The sequence below is a fragment of the Boleophthalmus pectinirostris genome, unplaced genomic scaffold, assembly GCF_026225935.1.
Source record: "Boleophthalmus pectinirostris isolate CB_2022bp ecotype Guang Dong unplaced genomic scaffold, ASM2622593v1 HiC_scaffold_5, whole genome shotgun sequence".
NCBI lineage: Eukaryota > Metazoa > Chordata > Actinopteri > Gobiiformes > Gobiidae > Boleophthalmus > Boleophthalmus pectinirostris.
This window is the reverse complement of record NW_026571404.1, coordinates 35,428,731-35,455,757: the sequence shown is the minus strand read 5'-3', so window position 1 is coordinate 35,455,757 and position 27,027 is coordinate 35,428,731. Positions and strand designations below refer to the sequence as shown.

The window sequence follows — 27,027 nt, the reverse complement described above, 5'->3', positions numbered from 1 at the left end:
CGAGGCTGTCCCACTGCTCTGAGCTTAGACAGTGTTAAGTTATTGCTCATAAAAGACCCCTACAACATTTTATCACTTATTTACTGAAGGAAAATTAACTCCCATGGGACTATTTCACTGCCATAACATTATTTATTCTGTGCTATTTCATATTGTGGTCAAATATGTGCATAAATGACCACACTTAACCAGCAGACATAGAAATATTATCCTTTTTTCAATCTTAGAAAAGGTTTGAGGGTCTCTTGTCAAACAACCACGAGAGAAATACTGGATCCTAATTTGCTAATCCTCTGAGAAATTACTGCAAAATTATACAAATACACTGGCAGTTGCTAATTTATTGTTAATTTCTTTTCATTTATAGGTACAAGACAGGAGTTAATTTGATCCCATTTGGCCGGGTTGATGACTGCACCCCACTTGAGATTAGAGAAATATTAGCCAGTCAAATCACCTCCCTGTGAACTGGGGTGATTATAAAGTGATTAGTGAAAGTCAGACGGACAATAGAGCCGCTGGGAGGAAGTCAATTGGAACTTTTTTGGAAGAATTATTCAAAATGGCGGATTGATTGTGTTTTTTTTGGGTTTTTTTTAAACGAAATGGGGAATCGCAAAGAGGATTCCAGGACTATGTGAGATCAACCAAAACATTTAAAGAAAGAAGTCAACTGTGTAAAGAGGTGAGTCGTACTGCGTTACATTTACTTGTGTTTTTAAAGAAATTGTACTTCTCTAGTAGTTTTCAGACACTGTACTTTTATTGATGTAACAGTACTCTTACTTGAGTAAAAGATTTGGTTTCTCTTCCCACTGTAAGTAAATCTAGAAGTTTCAAAAGCTATATGTGGACAATATGAAACAATTTGAACTAGGAATGCACCTTGGATACTGAAAATGTATTGACTATTCGGGCCGGGTATCATGAAGAAGTTGTAGGTACGATACATACCTCAATACGTAGGCCATGATACGATGCATTTTTTTGATACAGTGCACTTTCGTTTCAATACAAATCGAAACAATATATTTGAAATCAGTTCTATATGGTTCAGTTAAAAATAAAGGTGAAATCATGACTGTGATAGTCTCTATCAAACCACAAGATTTGGGTAGATTAAAAACAAAAAAACAACATTTTGCTCATAAAAACAGTGAAAATGTGTTGCATTAAGTTTCCTTTCTTTAAATGAACAACACAATTGTAGCTCTTTCACAAAAAAGTTTAGTAAAAATACCAAAAATTACTCTTGGCAGTATATTGATACAGCAGTTCTCGATATTGATACTGTATCATCAAATTGAACATTATGATTAGGGCTGGGCAAAAATATTGATATATTGTATCGTTTAATGTGATGACACAATATCAATATCGTGGGCTGCTGTATTGGTATATATCGCCAAGAGTATTTTGGGGTATATTTTCACAAATTATTTTGTTACACCACTACAGTTTTGTTGCTTGTTCAAAGGAAGGAATCTTTTTTTATGCAACACATTTGACATTTTCACTGTTTTGATGATTGAAATGGGCATTTTTCAGATGAACTTTGCACAAGAAGTGGTTTAATAAACACTTTTAGTATCACAGCCATGATTTAGCTTTTGTTTTTTATAGAACAGTATCAAATCGATTTGAAATATATCGTATCGAACCAAAAGGGAACTGTATCGAGATATGTATCATAGAGCCCGACCGATATATCGGGTGGCCGATATTATCGGCCAATATGGGCACCTGGAGACATATCGGCTATCGGCCGATATGCTCGCTGATATGGGCCGATATTTCACGTGGGCATGTTATACCTCGTTATAAAGCTTAGACTCTCTACATTATGTTCATTTAATCCAATTTACACACAGATAAATGTCCTCATATGTGGCTCCGCATCAGTATTTATCTGCGGTTTAATTTGTCTGTGTCTGTGTCCGTACTGTTCCTGAACACACCCCCAGAGTGACGTCACTTCACTCACGTGTGTTTGTTTACACCCGCAGCGGTGCGCAACACTGAGTTTATATTCTTTTTACGGACAATCGGTTTGAGTCTGGATTAAAAGGACATTTATTAGTGCAGACTTGTGATGTGAGGAGGAGCCTGTGTGAGTCTGAGTGTTGGAAATACATCGACTTTGAAGCTAGTTTAGGTTTTGTTAGCGATTAGCTGCTGTAGCTCTCACACATAAACAGGCTGTTTTCTATTGGTCTATTGTAAAGTGACTATATTGGCCGTATATTTGTTACTGAACCTGCATTGATATGTAAATGAGCTGTGAATAGACGTGTGAATGATCCACATTTATGCATATAATTAATTACCGCGGCGCGCACGGCTAAAGGCTAATAGCGGTAGTTTATTTACTAGCTAGTAGTGATGGGTCGGTCGCGATCGAAGCGGCTCTTAGAGCGAACAACGGGAGCATGTTTCTCATTGGGAGCCGTGTTTTCTCTTTTTCTCACTTTTTCTCTTCAAGCCGCATGTAGACCCGTAGTTTGACAGCAGCAGCGGCTGAAAACGAAACTTTCAGAAATCTGCGTGTGCATAGGATAAAAAAAATAACAGTGCATATTTGGCTGCAGTTCAGCATAAAATGAATAAACCAGGACTAATCTTGGGCTCGAGTGAAGGAGAGAGATAGAAACCGAGTCCCGACACTCAGACCTGGTTAAGTTCTGATTTAGTCCTGTTTCACACATGGTTTAAATCTGTTTTAGTCCTGGTTTAGTCCTTTTTCAGTCCTGGTTCAGTTCTGGTTTAGTCCTGCTTGCAACAAAACAATCTCAAGAGTCGCTTGGGAGCCGAAAGAGCCAGCTGCTTTAGTGAGCCGAGCCAAAAGAGCCGGTTTTCCAAAAAAAAACTGGAATACCCATCACTAGTAGCTAGAATGTGATGCAAAAATGCCATTAGGCCAATCTACTGTATGTAAATATGATGTAAAGAGTCAACAATAAATGTTGCCTAAATAAACCCAATTTAGAATCCACTAGAGCCAAACCTAAGTTTTTTAAACAATTCAAGATTTACAGTGAATTTTTTCATCACTAAATATATCGGTGAATATATCGGCTATCGGCAGCTCCAACTCCCATTATATCTGTTTCATATCGGCCACAACAAATCCATATCGGTCGGGCTCTAATGTATCATATCGTGGCCTGTGTATCGAGGTATGTACTGTATCGGCAACTTCTTAATGATACCCAGCCCTAATTACGATACATCAATATTTCAATATTTTTACACATTCCTATTGACTATATTGAAAATTTTGATGGATCAGGTATCGGGTTCAGGATATCAATTCACTTGGTCCCATTGTGATCTATCACTTGCTATAATAAGATGATTTACTGGCCAATGTTGGCTCAAAACATTATATTGAACTTGTATTTTTTTTCAAATCTGTTCTGTAATGATAAATAACAGTTACCTAACACATTTATACATTTTTCTTTACCACACACTCTTTGTGTTTAAAGAAAATGCATATATTATATTTTCAGTCTCTCCATATATCGGTTGATATTGGCTATTGGTGGATACTTAAAGCCAAAGCAATGACTCCAGTATCAGAACAGAATAAGACGGTCTGGTGCATAAAAGCCCAATTTGAACATTTGGGTTTCTTGCACCGCTCCTACAGATGTGTTTCAGTCAGTTCCATTCACTTCAAATTATGACGTTCAGACAGTACTTTGCACTTCTACCTGAGGAATATTATTCTGAAACAAGTTTGTCGACAGAAATCCTCGTCTTCCCGTCGACTTTCCTCTCACCTGAGTACTAGTTACATCTCCTCTCCCTCCTCTGACCATGCACTTTTGTCTCAGTGTTTCCTCAGAGCTTTAGTGCTGGAGGCGTGGGCTGCAGATGAGTGATTATGTCCGAGCGCAGTGCCCCGGCCGGTCGCCTCAGGCTGGACTGGGTCTACGGTTACCGGGGACACCAGTGCAGGAATAACCTGTACTACACCGCCGCCAAGGAGCTGGTGTACTTCGTGGCCGGAGTGGGCGTGGTCTACAACACCAGAGAGCACAGCCAGAGGTTCTACCTGGGACACAACGATGACATCATCAGGTAAGACTGCGCACACGTGTGAAAGGGCATCTGATTTAAAATGTTATTGTGACAGTGAGAGTGAGAGAGAAGGGGGAGGGTGAGATGACATCGCTGTTCATTCGTATTGAGCTGTTCAGTCCCAGTAATATGGCTAATTGTGACAGGAAGTGCATCTGATGTAAAAGGCTGATACTGATATAAAATATCACCCTGGTGACTCAGTTCGTCCAATTTTCTATTTGACTGCAGAAGGTTCTGGAACCAGACCAAATATAAGTGGGATGGTCCAGTCACAGCCACTTATTTGTACGAGTGTTTTTTATGCAGAAGGCATCTCCTGTCCAATGTTCTTGTGTCATTCAGAACAAAATCTCTGGCTTCTTTTACCTGAGATAAATAACAGTTTAGTTAGTGCTTTGCTTGTTGTTTCTACAGAAATCAGAATAATCTCTCAGTCCTTTGTGTTATATTTTTTAAATGATTTTATTTTGCTCATGCATTTCTGTGACTCGTTAAAACGCCCATCGGAAAATGTGGAGACAGGATATGGCTCTAGACTACATGCTTTTACAAACTACTACTACTATTTACTGTATACCGTATTTTTCACACCATAGGGCGTGCTCTTAAGCCTCCAACCCCATCATAAAAAGAATGCGCGCCCTGCCTTCCAGAGCACCCTATACACGAATCCACTCAGGTTTCCCAGCACGACTTCAGTAAACTACAAAGCCGTACCACCCACAGAACACGCAAACACACACGGAGCAGACAACGACTGCACAGCGAAAAACACCCACAGCTACACTCATCACTCCACACAGACGAGGAACGGAACAGAGGAACGAACCGAAAAAGCGAGTGCAATGTGTCACTTCTAGACACAACTGAACAACTGAGTCACTGCGAACACGCCGACAATCCAGCGGTCCCAGACAGCACGCTCCCTACACGCCACAACTGAACAAAGCCCAGAGTCACAGAGAACGCGCCAAACAAAGTCCCACTGAGCCATCTATCTGCCAACTGTTGTGTTTTGTTTAAAGTCAGGTGCGGTTTATTTGTGAAAAAAGTTCGAAAATAGACCATTATATGAGCTCCCCATAGTGCGGAAAATACTGTACTTTCTTTTATCACTGTGTCATTTTGATTACCGGACAGTAAAATTTCATGCATTATTCTTTCAGTCCACACTCTGTGGTGGTAAGACACAATTGTAGCCACAGCTGCTGGGGCAGACTGACTGACGTGAGGCTGATGAGGCGAGATGAGTGAAGTGTCTTTCCTAAAGACACAGTATACACTAGAACAGGGGTCTCCAACATTTTTCCTTCAGTGAGCTACCTTTACAATACAAAACGCCAGAGAGCTGTTCATTTTAGTGGCCGCAAGAGATTGAGATGATTATAAGAAAGAGGGAAAGCCTTTGGGTACAGTTAATGCCTATAAATCATAAACCATTTATTAGTGCACAGAGTTGGGCCTCAGAATGCTACATATACAATGGTAATAAGCATTTAATTAATCAAATTTTAGTTATTCAGCGCAATGGTATAATTCAGAAATCCTTTGGCGAGCTACTTGGAAGGGGATGGAGAGCTACTGGTGGCTCCTGAGGTACAGGTTGGAGACCCATGCACGAGAACCTTGCTCCTTTGCTTTAAACATTTTTTTCATATAAGCTCTTGATGATGCCACTTACTGTGTTGAAAACTGTGGATCCTGCCATCTGTATCTTATAAAACAGTTTGTCTGAATCCGTTTGAACAGCAGTGGTTTTAGTCTATGGCCCTAAGTTGGGAGTTTAACCTAACTGTGTAAATAAATGCACAATAATGATTCATAGTTGACATTTTCTCAGCAGTCTCAGTACTGGAGCTTATACTGTATGTCATGTATAAATTTGGAATTATAATTCTAACAGCAGATGGTTTCACTTGCACGCTCTGTTTCTATAGCAACCATCAATAACTATCGCAGAAAAATGACTCAAGGTCAGTGAGACAGTTTCTGAAAGTCTGAGATGTACGTGTGGAGTGAGCTACAGTAGAGAGGTCACCGGGGCCACAGGAACACAGCGCACAGTGGGTTTCTTATGTAGCGGGCTTCAGAGTGGTCAGATTAATTGCATTATTAGCAAATCGCAAAGGCAGCAGTTATTTGGGAATTATAATGTCCCCTGCAGAGAGGTAAATGTCCCTGTGTCTCCATGGGGTCTTACTATAATTAAAACCTGCTTACTGTAGACTGTAGACTGAGATACATGGGGTTCTTGGTAGGTAGTTCATTTAGCTGTTCATATTTCAGTAGATGTGAACTGTACATTGCAGTCTGAATCTTAAAGCAACTCTGTGTAACTTTCTGGGGGTGGCATGGCACATCACTGCAGGATTCCTTGGAAATATAGAGTAAAAAAACATACTTGAATGATTTCCATAAAGAGATATGAGTTTTATGTCATACTGAGGAAGATTATTAGCCTGATTCATCAGCCGGTTTCACTTCGTAGAAACTGTCTGACCTCGCAGCATTAGGATTCGTTCGCTCGACGGTAGGCAGGTACTTTTTTCATTTAACTAATCGCTGTTATTTAGTCGTGACGTATGTAATGCGCCACTAACGGGGCTAACTGGTTTATTAAGCTTTTCCCAAATCCCTTAAGAAGAACGGCAATAACGTCTTTCTCCTTGATGTTATTCACCAAACATTCTCTTTGTTCCGGCTTTAAATCCTCGATCTCGGGAATCGTTGCCAACACAGAATGTTTGGCTCTTCGCTGATTGGCTGGTGCCCAAACTCACACTTCTGGGATTCTTGCAAACCATCTGGTGTATTCCGATTCCTGACCTAGTTGCTGGAGAGAAATGAAATTGAGCGGAGACACTAGGTGGCTCCAGCCTGGCTAGAAGATTATAGCCATATTCTTCTGGATTTAAGACACCATTGTTCTGAAAATCTCTGTTTTCCCCTATCCCCCATACACGCCTACTGCTCTGTACTAATTTATTCTTTATCTTAAATGCTCAAACAATTTAAGAGAGCCAGCGGATAGATTTATTTTATCAAGTCATTTTAGATCAATACGGCATGTCCGTTCTTGTTTACAACTTGATTTTTGAGATTTTCCAGGCTCGAGGCCAAAATATATAAACTAAAGATCCCCTCGTGTCATAGATTATAATTATACAGCAGACACAAGCACAACATGTCTTCTTTAAAGCGGGGTCAATACGCAAAATCGACTTTTTGGAGCTTTCTATTATAACGTTATTCTCTCATCAGATTTGAGTAATTTAGCGATCTCTCCCGGGCCCTTTTGGAACCCTCATTACAGTTAGAACTACGATCCTGTCCAAGACTCCGCCCACAAGCCTGCGTCACCCATGCTCCCACACTGTCATTTTCCATAAACATGCAAAAACATGATACAAAATACGCTACAGCTTCACAAACCTGATGCGCTGTGCAGGAGTTTCATTAGCGGGATGCATGCTGATTGTGTTGTGATAGCGCTCTGAAGGGGGAGTGAGTTAAGGCCGCCACACACTACAGGAGAATTTGCCTGATTTTGGCTGCGATTTGCTTCTCCTCGAGTTCAGGGAGGCGTGACCCGACTTTGTGTCTTCATGTGCCATTTTGAACTCGCTGCGCTCCTCACGTGTGTGTGAGACTAACCATAAAACATCAACACCACTGCGGTAACAGACAATAAAACAGTCAGGGGCAGAGGAGTGACGGACACAGAGACGCAAAATACACACTCGGATGTAGCGAAAATAATGAGAAGACTTTATTACTCACCTCTCATAAAGCTGTACATTTAAAGTGCAGCAAATAATGATTCAGTGAATGATTCAGTCCACAAAACCACGCTATTAATCCAGTTTGAGGCGCTCTTTGAAAGTAAAAATATAGTGACTGTACTTCATGTGGACTTTATTGCCAATTTTTATGCTTTACAAATCATGTGCCTGACTTACTCCACAACATTTCACAAACAATAATAAGACAGTTTGACTTGTATCTAAACTAGAAGTGCAGTGCTCTGATCTTTGGAACACTTAAGAGTCTCAAAGCGAGTGGTTTTACTAGAGACAGGAAACAGCAGACATGATTGTGCTCACAACTTTAAAGCCTGTGGTCGGCAGACATACACTTCCAGTCAAAAGTTTTAGAACACCCTAATTTTTCCAGTTATTTATTGCAATTCAAGTCATGCAAGATCAATGAAGAGCTTGAAATGGTACAAAGGTAAGAACTGAACAGCCAGAGGTTAAAAAAAGATAAAAGATACAAAAGACAAGTCCAAGCTCTGCCAAAACGACCTCAGGAAAAAAGAACAAGATGATAAAGCTCGAAAACGTGGAGTGTCTAGCACAGCGTCCAGACTTAAACCCCATCGAGCTGGTTTTGGATGAACTGGACTGAAGAGTGAAGCAGCCTACAAGTGCCACACATTTACTGAACTTCTGCAACAGACTTGGGAAGAACTTTCTGAACAATATTTGATTTCTGTTGTAAAAAGAACGAGCCACGAGTGTGTTCAGCTGTTATATCTGCCGAAGGTGGACACTTTCTTGAATGAAAAGTTTTGAATATGTTTTGGTCAACAGTAAACAGTAAAAAACTGGAAAAAGTGTGGTTTTCTAAAATTTTTGACCGGTAGTGTATCCCTCTGCAGTCTTTGCGATTTGAGATTTTAAACCTCATAAGATTCTCCTCGTGTCTGTGCTGTGCGCTTTTTGTCACCATTTAATAAACGTTTAAGACCGAAAAATCCTGTAGTGTCCTTTTGTGTGGAGACCAACACATTTTTATTTTATTTTTTTAGCAAATATAGCATTTTCAAAACAATAAAAGATAACATGGTGATCTAATTATCTTATGTGTTGCAGTTAATACCCCATACAAGTTTATACTCCCTCTTTAAGTATTGCGTTTCACCCATGATGTTTTGTACCTTCTCAAAGCGGCTTATTATCTTGTCTTCACCTTGTCTCTGTTTTCATTTGAAGAGATTTTTAATACTCCTCTCCTCCTCTCTCCCACGCAGTTCATCTCTCCTCCAGTTTAAACCTGCTCACTTCTTCCTCACTACGGCTCTGGAATATTGATACTGTATTAATAACAGATGATTGCTTCTTCTGTCGCTCACTGCAGCACAGTTTGGAGAAAATCCTCTTATTCTGATTAAAACATGACACCTGGGATTATGGCAGGAATTATTGTTTTGTTTGGAGTTTGCGGTCAAAATGAGAGCAAATGTTTGTTGTGAATAAATGAATAAAAATGAATAAAAAGTAGGACCGGCGAGCAATGGAGGGATTTGTAGTGGTGATGAGGACAGATCAGAGCCTGTGTACACAAATAATTCTATTTCAGGCACGATAAATCTGTTTTTTTAATGGGGGCACCACTTTATACTGGTTTCTAGGTGGGTAAAGACACCAGAAATAGTACTATAGTTTCTTCAAAATAATATTACTGAAGTAGAAGTACAATGTAGTGGTGTTTTCTAGTATTGTCAAATGAATGAAAAACTAAAACTACTCTAAGACTCTACAATATGTTAATAAATAGAAGTAGGGTTATCAAAAGTATCGAAAATCAGATACTTATCGATATTAAAACTAGTATCGAAACTAGAACCTCATTTTAGCAGGCGTCGATACTAAAAAAAGTCACGTTCACAGGACTGAAATAACCTGAATCGGAGCTGTAACAGAACAATTATGAGAATCGGTATTGCGTATCGAGTCTATTCCTTAATATTTCCAAGTCTCACAATACGATATTGTCACGGTATGAACCTCACGGTACGATATTTATTGCGATATTGTGGGAAAGCTCATGATATGGTAGAGAGACTCACGATTAGGATTGTAACGATATTCAAATCTCTCTGTACGATATTTTCACGATATACATCTCACGATATTTATTGCAATATTTTGTGGAGGCTGATGTACTACTTTTCCTCTTAAAATGCCTTGACAAGACTTAATCCAAAGAACTAAGACTTAAAAGTGCTTAGAACTGTTATTTCTTGTAGTCTACATTGAAACGGAGCAAAGGATCATGGTCTATGTAGTTCTCTGTCTTTTTAAGGTATTTCTGCACCACAACTCTTAATTTAAGCAAAGAGACTTGTAATTCGATATATTGTGAAGGTCCACGATATTACTGTGAGAACTTTGATGATACGATATCACGATATTTCGGTTCCCTATTCCTTAGTATCAAAATCTTGAAATTTTATTATCGTGACAACACTAAGTAGGAGTAAAAGTGTCTGAAAGCTACTCTGAAAAGTACAATTTTATTAAGAAGCTATAATACCACGCTGCACTGCTTTAATATGACTTTACATGTATACACACACACACCCCCACACACACATATACACGCACACACACACAGAACAGGCTGAGGATGAGTCATCACAGAGGCACATGTTTGGACCGTACAGCACAGCTCACACACACTCGCATCACACCAGACGCCTCTATAAAGGATTACTACGCTACACTAATATAGTTAGTAGAGACTTTGCATAATACCTGATAAGATAAGAGCACCTTTATTTGTCCTTCAGTGAGAAAATTCCAGAAAACTCCAGTCAAGTTTGGGTGTTACGCCAAAACAATCATATCATATTATTTTGTTAGGACCTTCACTCAGCCTGATTGTAAGTGCCCATATTATATAATGCAGAAATGAATAAACAGTGGGGATGGGGCGATTCGTTAAGTCACAATTCAATTTTCGATTTTGGATTCTTTTTGATTTTCTTTAAACTCAAACTTCTAACATTATTTCTTTCTGAATTAAATCAAAAATGAAATCAAGTCACCAGTTCTTATAATTAAACTAAAATACAGCAATTGGACTCTATGAATAAATATAAACAGTGGCTGAGTGGGTCAACCAGGACTAAACCAGGACTAAGCCAGGTCTAAACCAGGTCTAAACCAGGACTAAACCAGGAATAAACCAGGAATAAACCAGGAATAAACCAGGACTAAACCAGGAATAAACCAGGACTAAACCAGGAATAAACCAGGACTAAACCAGGTCTAAACCAGGTCTAAACCAGGACTAAACCAGGACTAAACCAGGACTAAACCAGGACTAAACCAGGACTAAACCAGGTCTAAACCAGGAATAAACCAGGTCTAAACCAGGTCTAACATAGGACTAAACCAGGACTAAACCAGGTCTCAGATAGAACTGGATGAGAACTACAGCAGAACTACAACCATATGGAGGTTGTGGCCAAAACCAGAACTAAATCAGGCCAAAAATAGGGCTGGACAGGGACTGCAGCAGAACTTCAACAACATGGAGGAGGTAGACTAAACCAGGACTGAACCAGGTCTAAGATAGGACTGGATCAGGACTGCAGCAGAACTACAACAACATGGAGGAGGTGGACTAGGACTAAACCAGGACTAACACTATGAATAAATATAAACAGTGGCTGAGTGAGTCAAGTTTGACGTTTCATTGAAATGTTATAACTTTTTTTTAAAAAATGTCCACGCAGATGCTGTTTTTATATTTAAAGGAGGATATTGTACTTGTTTGAGGCATTAACTGCTAACACATAACATATTTAGATCACCATGTTACCTTTATTGTTTTGAAAATGCTATTTGTGGCACAAGCAATAGATTAACCAGTTTAATAAGTTTCAGCTCTGAGCACTCTCTGCGCTAAATCACTCCCCCTTCAGAGCGCTATCACAACACAATCAACATGCATCCCGCTAATGATTTGTCAAGTTGTAGTATATTATTTTGTATCATGTTTTTGTATATTTATGGAGAATTGTTGCGTAGGCTTGTGGGCGGAGCATTGCACTAAAACAAAAGAAGGGTTCAAATAAGGTCTGGGAGAGATCTCTAGATGACTCAAACATGCATGGGTGACATATAAAACCTCTTCAGGCTTGTTTTTGATGAGGGAACAGGGTAAAACATTATAACATGGCAGGAGCTTTATACCCCCTCTTTAAATGATTGCTTAAAATAGTTTTCAGTCGTTTATTTCGTTCTAAAATGCACTGTAGAGAATGTGTTTAAATACAGGTATAAAGAGGAGACAAGTGAACCCGTCTTGTCTTTGAAATAAATTCGATTCCGTGCCCTCCAAGTGCACTCTGTCTCTGCTGTATTGATTTCCTGTCTGCTCTGTCAGTGAGTTTGGGGAACATTTTGTTGGATATTTTACCTTTTTGTATTTCTGACAGAAAGTAAGAAAAGCTCAGAGTAGAATGTACAGTATCTCTCTTCACGATGATTGATTACTCTCATTAGGGGCGTGCTAAAATATCAAAATATCGATATATCGTGGTTCGAAATTTGGTGATACTGAATCGTTATTGTAGACTGTAGTAGTGTAACAAAATAACTAAATTATTTTGTGACACTACTGCAATTGTGATGTTTGTTCAGAGAAAGGAGACTTGTTTATGTTACAAATTTGACATATTCACTGTTGTAACTGGTTTATTCCATATTGACATCGCACAGGTAGTAGTTTAAAAGTGCGCTATGTAACTTGTTTCTATGGAGATGTCATTGCTTTGCCTGGAATGTTCCACAGTATGGCATTAAACAGCTCTACTTTACATTTATTCAATTACAGGTGGTTTTATAGCTCAAAAATACAAAAAAAAAACGCCTCTCCACAGATCTGACCTGTAACTTAGTCTGGTTTGGTCTCCATGATAATAGAATATAGATAGGTATGATGCCACACTGTGAAACCTTCCAGACAAAACAATAACATCTCCATGGAAAAAAGCATTTGACGACTCCTCCACCAGAATGCACTTTTAACAAATACAGTTGTTAAAATGTGTTTGGTTCTTTAAAATAGTGATATATCATAGAATATCATCTGCAATTATCGCATGTATCGCCATATTGTGATAATATCGTATCGTGAGCCATATATGTCTGTGGAAACACTGATACAGCTGTCATTTATAACTGTATTTTTTGGTGTAATTTGTCTGGTGTGTTTCTATATAGATGCTGAATCTGAAATAAAGAGCTGGTGAGAAAGAGATGATGCTGATTGCTGAAATACGAGAACAAGACGAGACGAGATTTTGACGATCTTTATAATCGATAAATTGTGTAATCCATTTTCCAGTTTTTGTCTCATTCTAGCAGTGCTTTTTGGGACTACAGCTTCTCAAAAAAATTTACTTAACCCTTTTTTTTTTCCAATCCTAATGCAAAAGCATGGCAAATAGGTATGTAACAATGATCGAAATGTCGTGATATCATATCATCAAAGTTTTCACAATAATATCATACCATATAATACCATCACAATATATTGAATTACAAGTCTCTGATTAAATTAAGAGTTATGGTGCAGCAATAGCCAAATAGACAAAGCGAACTACATAGACCATGATCCTTTGCTCCATTTCAATGCAGACTACAAGAAGAAATAACAGTTCTAAGCACTTTAAAGTCTTAGTTCTTTGGGTTAAGTCTTGTCAAGGCATTTTAAGAGGAAAAAGGAGCATATTCACAGTTTTGTTCGCCTCCACAAAACATCACAATAAATATCGCACCGTGAGATGTATATCGTGATTTGGATATTGTTACATCCCTAATCATGAGCCTCCCCACCATATTGTGAGCTTTCCCAAGATATCACAATAAATATCGTATCGTGAGGTTCATACTGTGACGATATCGTATCGTGAGACTTGAATATCGTTACGCCCCTAATGGCAAAACAATCTCACAAGATCATTTTCAGCATGTGTGCACAATCTTGACTCTTGTGGCTATTTCAATGATGGTGATATCGAGTATTGTATCGAATCGTGAGGGACCTTGTGATTCCCAGCCCTGATTCTCATTCTTTCGTTCAAGAGCCAATAGCCTTATCAATAATCCCCATTGTGTTTGGACAATGAAGCTGACCGTTCCATATCTCCAGTCCCATCTGCGTCTCCAGCTGGTTTGTTCTTTGTGGTTGTTGAAAATCAAACCATTAGCTAAACAGGGTCATGCATGCTCCTATTGATCACATACTCCTGAAAATGGGCTGTTTAAAGACATTTTGTGTTTTTTCTTGAGTTTTCAGACAATCTTGAAACTTTCTTGGCAATGTTTGCTAATGTGTGCTTTGTGTCACCATAGTCATTGGTGAACATTCCACCGGACACCATAACAATAATCCCTACAGCAAGGTGAACTAAACTAGGACTAAACCAGGAAACCAGGACTACAGCAAAACTACAACCACATGGAGGAAGTGGCCAAAACCAGGACTAAACCAGCTCTGAGATAGGACTGAACCAGGACTAAACCAGGACTGAACCAGGACTAAACCAGGACTAAACCAGGTCTAAGATGGCACTGAACCAGGACTAAACCAGGTCTAAAATGGCACTGAACCAGGACTAAACTAGGTTTAAGATAGGTCTGAACCAGGACTAAACCAGGTCTAAGATAGGACTGGACTGGGACTGCAGCAGAACTACAACAACATGGAGGAGGACTAAACCAGGACTAAACCAGAACTAAACCAGGTCTAAGATAGGACTGGACCAGAACTACAGCAGAACTACAACCACATGGAGGAGGTGGGCAAAACCAGGACTAAACCAGGACTAAACCAGATCTAAAACAAGACTGAACTGGGACTGCAGCAGAACTACAACCACTTGAATGAGGTGGACTAGACCAGGACTAGACCAGGACTAGACCAGGACTAGACCAGGACTAGACCAGGACTAGACCAGGACTAACCTAAGATTGGACCAGGACCGGACCATTACAGCACCAGGACTAGCCGAGGACTCTGTGAGAACTTGACTATGACTGGATGAGAACTGAATCTGGGTTATACTGGGATTAAACCAGGACTCTCCAAGACAAAAAAAAAAAAAAAATCCTTACTGTGTTCGGCCAATGGCGCTGACCATTCCATATCTTCAGTCCCATCTGTGCCCGAGCTGTGTCTCCAGCTGGTTTGTTCTACGTGGCTCTTATGTATTACGTTTGTGTTAGCAGCAGAGGATCTAACAGCAGTTTGGTCCTCAGCCTGGTCCAGTCTGATGCACGACACTGTTCATCACCAGTGGCACAGTAGACTTATACACTAGAGCACCACAGGGCTCCAAATGAAGCCTTCCACACGCCACTCTGAGGCCATTGCTCAAGCTTAACTCTATTAAAGTAAACGCTAGTGCAGTGTTTGTCGAACTAGAGTCAACTTAATTCACTTTTTGCTCCTTCTTTGGGTGATTTCTTTTTGAACTACCTGTCCACAACTAATACTGCGTTCCTGGTTTTAAACCTGCTCTAGACCTAAAATAGTACTGCTATAAAGTTCTTCTCCTGTGGTCCTGGGTTCAAAAAATCATTTAGTGAAGACAGTTGTTTAAAACGTAGGTGTCAAAATGGACCCTGATCGAAAATTTGATCAGCAAATTAGGGCTGATGTAAAGTCAAATTTTCACCCATTTTGTCACCACAACATTTCCAAACTGTCATACATGCATTTGTGACCACCGGATTGGATTATTGTATTGCACTTTATGTCGGTGTCAGCCAAAATGCACTTTGCCATTTGCAGCGGGTCCAAAACTCAACGCCTCGACTTTTAACTAGAACCCAGAAACATGAGAGCATCTCATCTATTTTAGCCTCTCTCCATTGGCTCTCTATTGAGTTTTAAAGTCGATTTTAGAATTATTTTATTTACTTGTAAGTGTTTGCATGGCCTAGCGCCCTCCTACATCTCTGACCTGATCCACCCTTACATCCCCTCTCGCACTCTCAGGTCAGCAGATCAGCTCCAGCTCACCATCCCATAGACTAAACTTGAGCTTCGTGGGGGCCGTGCATTTTCTGTTGCTGGCCCTCGGCTGTGGAACCAGTTGCCATTAGAGATTAGAGAGGAGGAGTCTATGCCTGTTTTTAAATCACTCCTAAAAATACACAGTTTTTCACTGGCTTTAAACAAGTGAAATGTACATTTCTTTTTGCTGAGTATCTTATTGTTTTTATGTTTTTTAGTAGTTGTCTTGATTGTGTATTTGGATTGTGTTGTACTGTAATTGTCCTTATCTATTCTGGTGGTGTACAGTACTTTGGCCAGCTATAACGTTTTTAATGTGCTTTATAAATAAAGTTGGTATGGTATAAAATAAAAACAGTATATATCTGGTCTGGTATCGAGAGCAAATCTGCTCCTAATGGACTACAGTCTTTATAGTAAGTTTCAGTTTTATTTTTGATACTCTGAGTCTCCCCTCTCCTTGCTCTCCACGCTAAGTTACTTCCCCTTCAGAGCACTATCACATTACAATTGGTGTGTTTTCCGCAAATGAAATTACTGCACATCGAATCAGGTTGTAGTGTATTGTTTTTATCATGTTTTTGTATAAGTGGTCATGTGGGTGCATGGGTAATGTAGGCTTGTGGGCGGAGCCTTGAACAAGAGGCGTGGGCTTGTACAGCTAAACATAGGGAGGGTATGAATACTCAAACATGCATGGGTGACATCTAAAACTTCTTCATGTTAATTTAGTTAATTTTGCACAAGAGCCTCTAGGGTCCTCTCAGTCTTACTTGAGTCCTATCGTGACTACCACCCACCTCGGCAGGGTCTCACAGCACAAGTCTGTGGGTGCTGCACTGCAGTTTTATTCACACCCACGACATGAAGCTTCTGTCCTTTCTCTTTCACTCTTTTTTCACTTCCTCCCTCTCTCCTTTCTTTCGCCTCTACTCCTCTTTCGCTCCTGTCTGACAGCAGCTCCGAGGTCACACCAGGACACTGTCAACACATTCTCAAAGAGGTGGCTGAGCATGATAATGAAACACCTTTTTGTTATTTTAAAATGTTTTATAGACACTAAACTTGGACACAGAGTAGGGACACTTTTATCCTTAGGGCCTCAAACTGCCTTGACACAGGAGCTGATGACGCTACCTGTTGAGCTGCACTTGAGTCTTTAGTTTGAGCTTTCTGTTATTATTGTCTCGTATATCACAAATAAAGTGATGATGATTGATTGATTGTAATTTTGCATTATTGGATCCCTCCTTTATACATATTAAACCAGGGAGGCAGTGGGGCTGTGAATTTTAGTTTGTCATTAATGGATTATAATGGAGTATTTGGCTCACAAAAGACTGGAAAAGTCTATCAGTGTGATTTTCTTACAAGGAGAATTGAAGGGTAACCATCTAAATGAGGAATGCTTTTAAGACAAGCCCACTATATTGGAGTGGGCCACATGCCAAAAAGTACCTAGATCATAGTATCCATTTGATCATGATCCATATACACATTTGTATTCTCTTTAAGAAGTAGCTACAGCCATCTGTCACTCACTTGGAGCATGGTGTGGTCTGAACAGTAGGAGGAGTGGGTAAAACTTTCATATTTGAGCATATATTTTATAGATTACAGTTTATACTTGCATATTTCTGCAACACTTGCACCATAGACTGTATATATAAATGGACATAGCTAACGTGCCAGCCATCGTGTTGCAAATATTAAGTGAGCACGGGCTTCCGGCTTTATCGACTCCGACTCCAATTCACTTTGTATTGAAAAACACATCGCCCCTTTCTCAGTAACTGCTGCTGTCAGGCTGTAGTGTGTTAACCCTCTCTACATGATCCCAGTGTTTTTACTTTACTTTATTTACTCTGTTTTGCCCGTAAATCAATTCCTGTTCCTAATATGGAACTCGGCTCCACATTTGCCTGTATAACTGCTAGTGTCATGAGCTTCATTTAACTGGAGCCGAACGCTGTGGGCGACGTCACACTCCCTTAGTTCACTTCTTTATCAAGGCTTCCACTTGATACCTTCTTTATCATTCGAACTACATTAATCTAAAGAAAGCATTCTTCTGAGCCTATTCCAAACATTATTTCTTGTATTTCTCTGAACATTTTGGTGTGAATTGTTTGATTTTTATAATATTGCACATTCTGAATTTTGAATTTTACTTTCTGAATTATTCTCAGATATCAAAAAAATGTATACATCATAATATTTTTTTTCAAATATTTTTAATAGTAACACTCACAAAAAATATACAATGAAATATACAGTTTAGTTGTCCCTTTTTCTCTCCAATTGCACACGCACAATATGATAAAATTGCACAAAATACAAGCACTTAGATATGGAAATATCACATACAATAAATGTTTACAAAAAATAATAATAGTTAAACATTATTTTATAAAGAACATCCCCATCCCAACCTATCTCAGCTTGTCATTTGAAGCACACACATACAGTAGAACCACCAATTACATTTTAAATATTTCAAATTGCAGAAATCACAACAGGTAGGGACAGGCTGGCACATCAAATCAACAACACCTGCAAATTAGAAAAATGATAAACCATTGCTATATCTGGAAAAATCTATCTGTATATCCCCTTAATGTATTTTTAATTTTTTATTTTAGTTTTAGAAATACCACCATAACTTTGAGCCATAGAGAGGAAGAAGGACATTTGGCAGATTTTCAGTGTAAGAGCAATATATGTCTCGCAGTTAGAGAAGTAAAAGCTGTAATATCCATCTGTGTAGAGGTCAGAGCCATTGAGGAGTGAGTGATCCCAAATATGGCAATGAGAGGACAAGACTCCAAGAACAGTCGACACAGTGGGAAAGTAATTAGACCAACAACTATGAAGATTAGGGCAAAGAAAAAAAAACATGTGACTAAGGTGACAAGAAGAGCCCTTACACTTATCCCATTTGTCTTCAGTTTCTGGGTACATTTCAGAGAGCCCTGACTTAGAAAAAAGCACCCGATATAAAACTTTGAATTGGATAAGACCAAGCCGAGCACAAGAGGTAGCAGACCGTGTTCTACCAATAGCGCACATCGCAATATTTTTAATGAATCAGCCCTCTTTTGCTGAACTGCTAGTTGACTTCCTTCCTGACTGTGTGTCCCCGGCTCTCACAGTCAATGGTCACGCTGAGAGCTCTGAATACTACAGAATTGCCCTGATGCATGTCTCTGGTAATTGCAGGCTCCATCTTGAAGCATTAAGTTTAGTGAAAGAGAGGGAGGAGTAGACTGGGCTCAATCTGCAGCAGACCTCCCGGGCTAGTGACTCTTTTATGTCCCTGTACGCACGCACACACACACACACACATACACACACATATTCCACTGAGTCGTGTCCTTTAGTCCAACAGAACATGACCGCATCAGCGCATAAGGAGCGAGCAGTTTTTTCAGTGCAAATGAGCCATGTGGTTTTAAGTTTCGTTTCTGTAAAATGTAAACAAATGTGCGCAAATCTGCATTAAACACATTATTACTCGATGTATATTTGAGTCCTCCTTCGTTGGAAATTAAAAAATAAACTTAAATTCACGGATTCCTGGGCTAAGGTATCGGTCTCAATGCGCCTTATAATCTGGTGCACCTTATGTATGAGAATAGACGAAAGAATTCAACATTACTGTTATTGCACCTTATAGTCTGAAAAATACGGTATCTCAGCAGGTTTTATCAAAGCCCAGTGTAACTACATCGGAAGTTGTCATCGCATCTTTCTAAACATCTTCCTGGTTTGTGACACCAGTGAGTATTGGAGCTCCAAATTTGCCCCATTACTGGCGGCCTTGATGAGCTACATTTGACTGGAGTTGACTGCTATTAATGACGTCGCATTTCCTCAGTCTACTTCTTTATACAGTCTATGGCACCGAGGTGACATTAGACATTGCATTTTCTTCGCTATTGCAATACGGTCTCTTACAAAGGGTTAAAACTAGTACTGTAAGTGCTTGTAAAAACAGCTTTTATTCGCATTCACGATCTTCTTGCCAGCCACCCTTTGCATGTGCCCTCTGTGTGGCTTTTCCTTTCAAACCATGCGAGCTACATTCTCTATCTCCTCTTTAAAAATACACCATTCACCGGTTCTTTTAGATTTGCGTTTTATGCTAGCCTGAACTGTGACTAAAGGATCTGTTCTGCTGCTCTTCTTTCTCTCTCCTGTCCCATTTGCTGTGGCGGCCTGCGGGCACAACCTGACCGTCTCACACACACATACACATGTTCACGTACAGTTACAGCGCAGAGACCAGGCCAGAGTGATGGAGTTTCTGCACGACTGGACCACAGAAACACGCTCCCAGGCTAACTCGCTAACAGGCTAACAGGCTAACTGCTGCTGTTTACATGTTTGGCTATGACGGTAAATTTGTTGTGCTAATCCACCAGCTCCTCTGTGGCCACTACAGCGAGCTCATCCGGGAATATACACATTTTAGATTATATGATAAATAACAGAAGAAGTTGTAAATTAAAACTGATTCCTTTACCGTGAAAGTATTCATATTTTTTCTATGTCACTGTAAGAATGCATGTTTTTTAGTCATAACATTTTTATTGAGCCAAAAACAGAGCACAACACAAATTGTACAGGATCAACAGCGCTCAATACTTTTTGGTATATAAAAGTTAAAATTAAAAATTAATCTCACAAAACTGAGAACAAACATAATAACAGCCTGCGGAGATACATATATCTGTGAATTTGGAGATGTTACTTACATAGATACAGATTCTAAAAAATCAATAAGAGGTTGCCAGACTTTCTTAAATGACTGTAGTTTTTCCTTTAACAAGTATCGTATTCTCTCTAGATGTAAAATGTTAACAAGATCTCGTAGCCACATTTTAGAGCTTGGTACTGACGGCCCCTTCCATGACATTAAGAGGAGTTTCTTAGCATTAATAAGACAATAGGAAATGAACTGCTTTTGGGTTGATGTCAGATTATTAAATACTTCTGATGTACCAAGGATAATTAACAAGGGTTCTGGCAATAATGTCATTTTAACAATCTGTGATCAGACCAGTAGGCGGCCACTTTTGGACACGAGAAAAACGCATGGTATAGCGTTGCATCAAAGGACTCACATTTATCACAAGCCGGAGAATGCATGTTTTTTAGGTATTAGTAAGTTTAATGCCATTGTTTTGCAGTCAAAATAATGACATCTGAAGTTTTACATTTCAGTTACGCAATGCACCTTAAAATATTTTTACGTATAATCATGACAAAATGTATTATCTTGATAATACCTAAAAAAATATATTCTGACAACTTAAAGATGCTGTATGTGATTTTTACTGTTTTAAAAATGTGTTAAACAGAACTAGTTTTAATACAGTTTACAGTGGTTCAAAGTTGAGCATCCTAATGAATTATTTATAGCAATGAGTTTAGAAGCTCTTATCACAGCATTCAGAGACCAGTGCGGACTTGCGTGACAGTGAGGCTAACAACAACTAGTATGCTAATGCACACTTCCTGACCACTGCAAAAAAGCTTGGCCAAAATTTAAGATATAAACACTTAAATCTATCAGAAAATGACTTAAAAGCAAGATCATTTTACTTGAAAAGTTATCTTAAAATAAACTACCTCGAGACTAGAACTGAGCAGTCTCTGAAAGTGTTCATGGGCTAGAAATAAGATTATGGATGCTAAATTTTAGATAAATATACTTGTGTATCAAGAAAGAGGGCGAGCCTTTGGCTACAGTTAAATGCCTATAAAACACAAACTGTTACCATTGTCCATTTATTAGTGCACAAACTTGGGCTTTAAACGATACATTTGCAATGGTAATAGGCATTTAAATTTTTGTTATTCAGCACAATGATATAATCTCGGAATCCCTCGGCGAGCTACTTGGAAGGGGGTGGAGAGCTACTGGCAGCTCCCGAGCTACAAGTTGAAGACCCCTGATCTATCAATATCTGACAGTAACTGACACCGGTGGAGGAACAGAATTTTATTTTATTTTTCTCAAAACACAGTCAATAAATTTGATCCACTTGTATTTTTTCACCTATTTATCCTCCAAGTAAGTAAAAAACAGAATTACAGATGCACAAGATCTACATTAGTGAGTAATTACATCCAATTAAACACCCAACCAGGATATTGGCTGAACCAACTTTATGGAATCAATATTTAATCTAGCAAATTTTCCTGGATTGGTGCCGATATTTGCTACCAGCATCGGTGCATAGTTTTAGATATTGAGAGGGTGTATGTTAGTCAGGAAGTCCATTAAAATACAGCTCGGCACAAGAGAAACAACAGTAGTGTTTGTTTTTTTCCATTTAAAGCGAGGATATAATTGTTTATGTATTACCTTTCTCCACATGAAGCCTTCATCTTGAGAGCAGATAAACCCCACAGCTCTGCCTGACACGGTGCAGTGTGGCGGGGCAGGAGCTGTCACAGTGTTCCCTGACATACGGAGCTCCTCACACGCACAATCAACTGAAAACACACAGCATTTCACATTCAACTGTCACATATCTGGGACAGTAGAACGTGACAGGAACAGAAGAAATCCCACAGGCTGTAAATAAACTACTCATTATTCATAGGCGTAAACATGTCTAAAAACAAGATATTAAGGTTTCATAAAGCAGTGCAAATAAGCCACTAAGCAAAACAGGCAGCACAAGAAACTGGCATTATTAAAGTCCCATACTGAGCATTAGCATCTGATATTTTCCTAATTTTACAAATACTTTTAAAGAGGAGGATATTACACTTCCATGCTAACACGTAACATATGAAACTACAGCGTATTACATCAAGTTTGTAAAGTTGTAGTGTATTGTTTTGTATCATGCTTTTGTATATTTATGGATTCCTGAAAACTGAAGAAAAAAAAAAATTTCATGGTCGTGTTTAGGTGTTAGGTGTGTGATTTTCAACAAAATGGTGAGAGTGACTAACTGGAAAACTTTTGGCTAATATTACCTAACTTGTGACTGTAAATGTATGTATGAGAAACTTTTTTAACATACCATACCAACATTATTTATATTTATTTATTTATTTAAGAAAATAGGGACAAAACACATTAATGAACATATACATGATATGTAAATATGTTATCAGATTATAGCCCAAGGCTAATTTCCATCTGCTGTCCCTAGGCAGGTTGATGTAATCATAAAACAAAATCACAGTAAAAACAATACACCCCGACAGACAATACAATAATACAAATAGACAGACACAAAGAGCTGGTCAGTCACAAGATCACAGACAGGTCAAGCAAAGGATGTTGGATTATTTGATCAAAATTGCACGCTGCCTTGTTTAGTTAAGATGCCAGTGTATAGATATTGCACACAGCCCATTGCTAAAATTACTATAAAGTGCTTTTCTACAATGTATTGCACATGCCCTCGAAGGTAAAATTCTTTAGTATATTACATACTGCCCGTAATTTAAATATTAAAATACTTAATTAATAGCATATTGCACTTTGCCCATTGCACATTGTAAACTATCGTAAATGATCACACACCTGTGTCGACCTGAGCCATGTCTTTAAATGGCCTTTAAAAGTCGTAAAGCTGGGGGAGTCTCTAACTGTGGGTGGTAAACTGTTCCACAGAACACTGCCCTTATATGAAAACACATTTTGACTGAAAGAGGTTTTTCTATCAGGCACCTCACAGTCACCTCTGGTTGTGGCCCTGGAGGAGCGACATGTAACACTTGACCTATACCTGATATAATCACTGAGTGGGGGTGGAGTTAAACCATGCAAAATCTTATACATCAAACAGGCATTTCTAAATTTTATAAAATTCTGAAAGCTCAATAGATTGTATTTGGAGAGCACATTGCAACTATGGTAAGTAAAGGGTTTCTTGTCTAATATTTTCAAAGCTTTTTTGTAGAGGGATTCTATTGGCTTAAGAGTTGTTACACCTGACAAAGACCAACTGGTTATACAATAACTAATGTGAGAAAAAATCATACAATGTAAAAACCTGCGTATTTGATTAAAATTGCATAGATTGTATTTGATTATTCTAGACACCATTTTAACATGGTTTTTGAATGTAAGTGCAGAGTCCAACATTACTCCCAGATATTTGAACTCCTTCACTAATTTCAATTCTTGACTTTTGAAATACACATTTGACCTAGTTACCTTATTTTTATTTTTATTTATATGTATAAAGCACTTTAAAAACTTTACAGCTGGACAAAGTGCTGTACATGAACATAGAATAGACAAATACAATCCATAGACTGTATATATAAATGGACATAGGTAACGCGCTAGCTGCCGCATTCCGAATAGAAAGTTGTCATGCGGGTTCCCATTGATTGAAACTGGAATATTTTGGTCCCTCTCTTCTGTTAGTGCTGCTGTGAGCCTCATCATTTTGGTCTTAAAATGTTTGTATTAACCCACTCTACATGATCCTGTTTTGTTTTGGTTTTTTTTCGCTATTTTGGCCATCAAAAAATCCTACTCATAATACAGAGCCTGGCTCCAAATTCGCTCTTGTAACCATTAACATCACGAGCTTTATTTATAAGGGGTGCTGAAGTTATGGGTTAGCCTGATTCATCAGACGGTTTCACTTCGTGGAAACTGTCTGATCTCGCAGCATTAGGATTTGTTCGCTCAATGGTAGGCGGGTACTTTTTTTTATTTAACCAATCGCTGCTATTTGGTCGTGACGTATGTAATGCACCACTAACAGGGCTAACTGGTATATTAAACTTTTCCCAATCCCATAAGAAGTGCAATAACATCTTTCCCCTTGATAAAATTCACCAAATATTTTCTTTGTTCTGGCTTTAAATCCTCGATCTCGGGAATCGTTGCCAACATAGAATGTATGGCTCTTCGCTTCCAGGGTTCTTGCAAACTGTCTAGTGTTTTCCGGTTCCTGACCTAGTCGCTGGAGAGAAATGAAATTGAGCGGAGGCACTAGGTGGCACCAGCCTGGCTATGAGGAAACACATAGAAACCATCTAGAGACAAGAAACAGGAGAGCGCAAACTGTAGTTCCAACCAAGTCATCTCTCTCTGGTCAGATTAAAATAAAACTCAGATTAAGTCTAATTTGAGTAACGTTTTCAGACAGAGTAGTGCTTTCAGCTAGTGTCACAGCCCCTGGAAATGTTGATGACATCAGCTGCAAACTATCTATTTAGTAGACTAATCTTAACTATTACAAATACAAAATAAGTGGGCTATGTGTCAGATTTCCACTCAAAAGGTGATGAAGGTGCCAAAATGACAAAGAACACACACACAGATCTTATTACATAATCTTGTGTAACAGACATATTTCATGGCTCAGTGGTTCATATTTACAGTAGACAGGTTAAAACATGTTTCTATTTTGGTCTTTTTTGAAACTAGCAGAACATGAAAACCATTAGAGTTATATGGGGATTAGGCAAATCCTTAAATCCTTCCCCCACCACTTCTGCAGCCCTGTTTGGAGCACTGCTGTTTTGCATATAGTGTGTTATGGGATGGTGTATTGCCATGTGGTATTTTAGCCTTGTTATAGTTGTGTCCTCATCGAAAACATGCCGAAGTGCTTTTATATATGTCATCCATGCATGTTTGAGTAATATAGTGATCTTTCCTGGGCCCTACATCATTCATTTTCCATAAATATACAAAAGCATCATACAAAACAATACACTACAACTTCACAAACCTGATGTGATGTGCAGTAGTTTCACTATAGTGAAAATAGTGTTAGCGCTCTGAAGGGGGAGTGACTTTGTTTTTTTTATGTGCCTACCCTATGCCTGCCTGCTCTATTCCAGTGGTCAATAAAGTTCCTCCAGGCTTTTAAAGTCCATACTCCATCACTAGACTATTTATGACCAGTTGCAGCAATATCACTACTTCTTCGGGCATGGACGCATTTTTGGCTCCATCAACTCAGGTTCCAATTGACACTGAAAAATGTTTACCCCTCTCTGTGTGTAAAATTTCTCAGTCATCCAGGTAGAATACATGACAAAGGTTTGTTTTGGTCGAGAACGTTTCACAGTTCATCCAAGCTGCTTCTTCAGTTCTGGTCCGATGATGCTGGTGAACACTTCTTTATATCTGCTTTCAGGGAGGAGCTAACTACACTGAAACTACTCTGAAACTAACACGCTACTAGTTTACAGTTTCTGTTTGTTAGCTACTTCACAAGAGGATGTACCTACACAGACGAGGGAGCAACAGTGGATCTAAGTCTGCTGTACATCTCCACCTAAAAGCAACACAGGCCACTCCTTTGAGGATAGTGTGGTACAGATCTTAGCCAGAGAAAAGAATTGGTTTGACAGCAGAGTTAAAGAGGCTTTTTTTTATTTTTTAGGGAAGACAATCCTTCCTTGAACAGAAATAGAGGCTTCAGACATCATCTGTCTCCCATTTACAACTCCATCCTCAGACCTAAAACAAAGAGAATAAAAGGGGTATCCAAGTCAGGGCCAGAGGTGAGAAAACACTCTTTATGGGCCTGAATGATTATGCTAATATGACCCCACACTCAGAGCAAGTTCAATAGGCCTAGCTAACTAACAGAAACTGTAAACAAATAGGTGTGTTGTTTTCAGAGTAGTTTCAGTGTACTTAGTTCATCCCTGCAGGCAGATATAAGGCAGTGTCCACCAGCGTCCACCAGAACTGATAAAGCAGCTTGGATGAGCTGCAAAATGTATTTGACCAAAATAAACTTTTATCTAGTTGACAAATTTAATTTCTCCTTTGTTACCCCTCTCTCTGTAATTGCTACTGCTATGTTTTTATTTTGCTATTTCGTCTGTATAAATTCCTATTCCCAATCTATAACTCGGCTCCAAGTTTGCTCCTATAACTGCCACCCTTGGTGAGCTTCATTTGACTGGAGCTGAACACTATGTGTGATGTCACACTCCCTTTGTCCACTTTTATACAGTCTGTGTCTTCAGTATAGAAAGCAGTGAACTTTTTGACTTCTATGTGATAAAATGTAGCTTATTTTTCTGGTTGAATTTGCCTTGGTCTTCATGCATCCCTTAACACAGTGGGCAGGCCTGCAGTGCGCGCCAACCCTCTCCCCTCCCCATCTT

At 39.0% G+C, this 27,027-nt stretch overlaps 1 protein-coding gene across 1 annotated transcript in view; it reads left to right on the top strand.

Annotated features, from left to right (window-relative positions):
• The first annotated feature begins 559 nt into the window (after positions 1–559).
• Positions 560–27,027, top strand: part of LOC110153137 (EMAP like 6) — a 139,250-nt gene continuing 112,782 nt past the window's right edge. The window contains exons 1-2 of the mRNA XM_055162877.1: positions 560–685; positions 3,840–4,086. Coding sequence (XP_055018852.1) covers positions 3,890–4,086 — 197 coding nt within the window. The 5' untranslated portion in view covers positions 560–685; positions 3,840–3,889. The remainder of the gene's footprint in view (positions 686–3,839; positions 4,087–27,027) is intronic.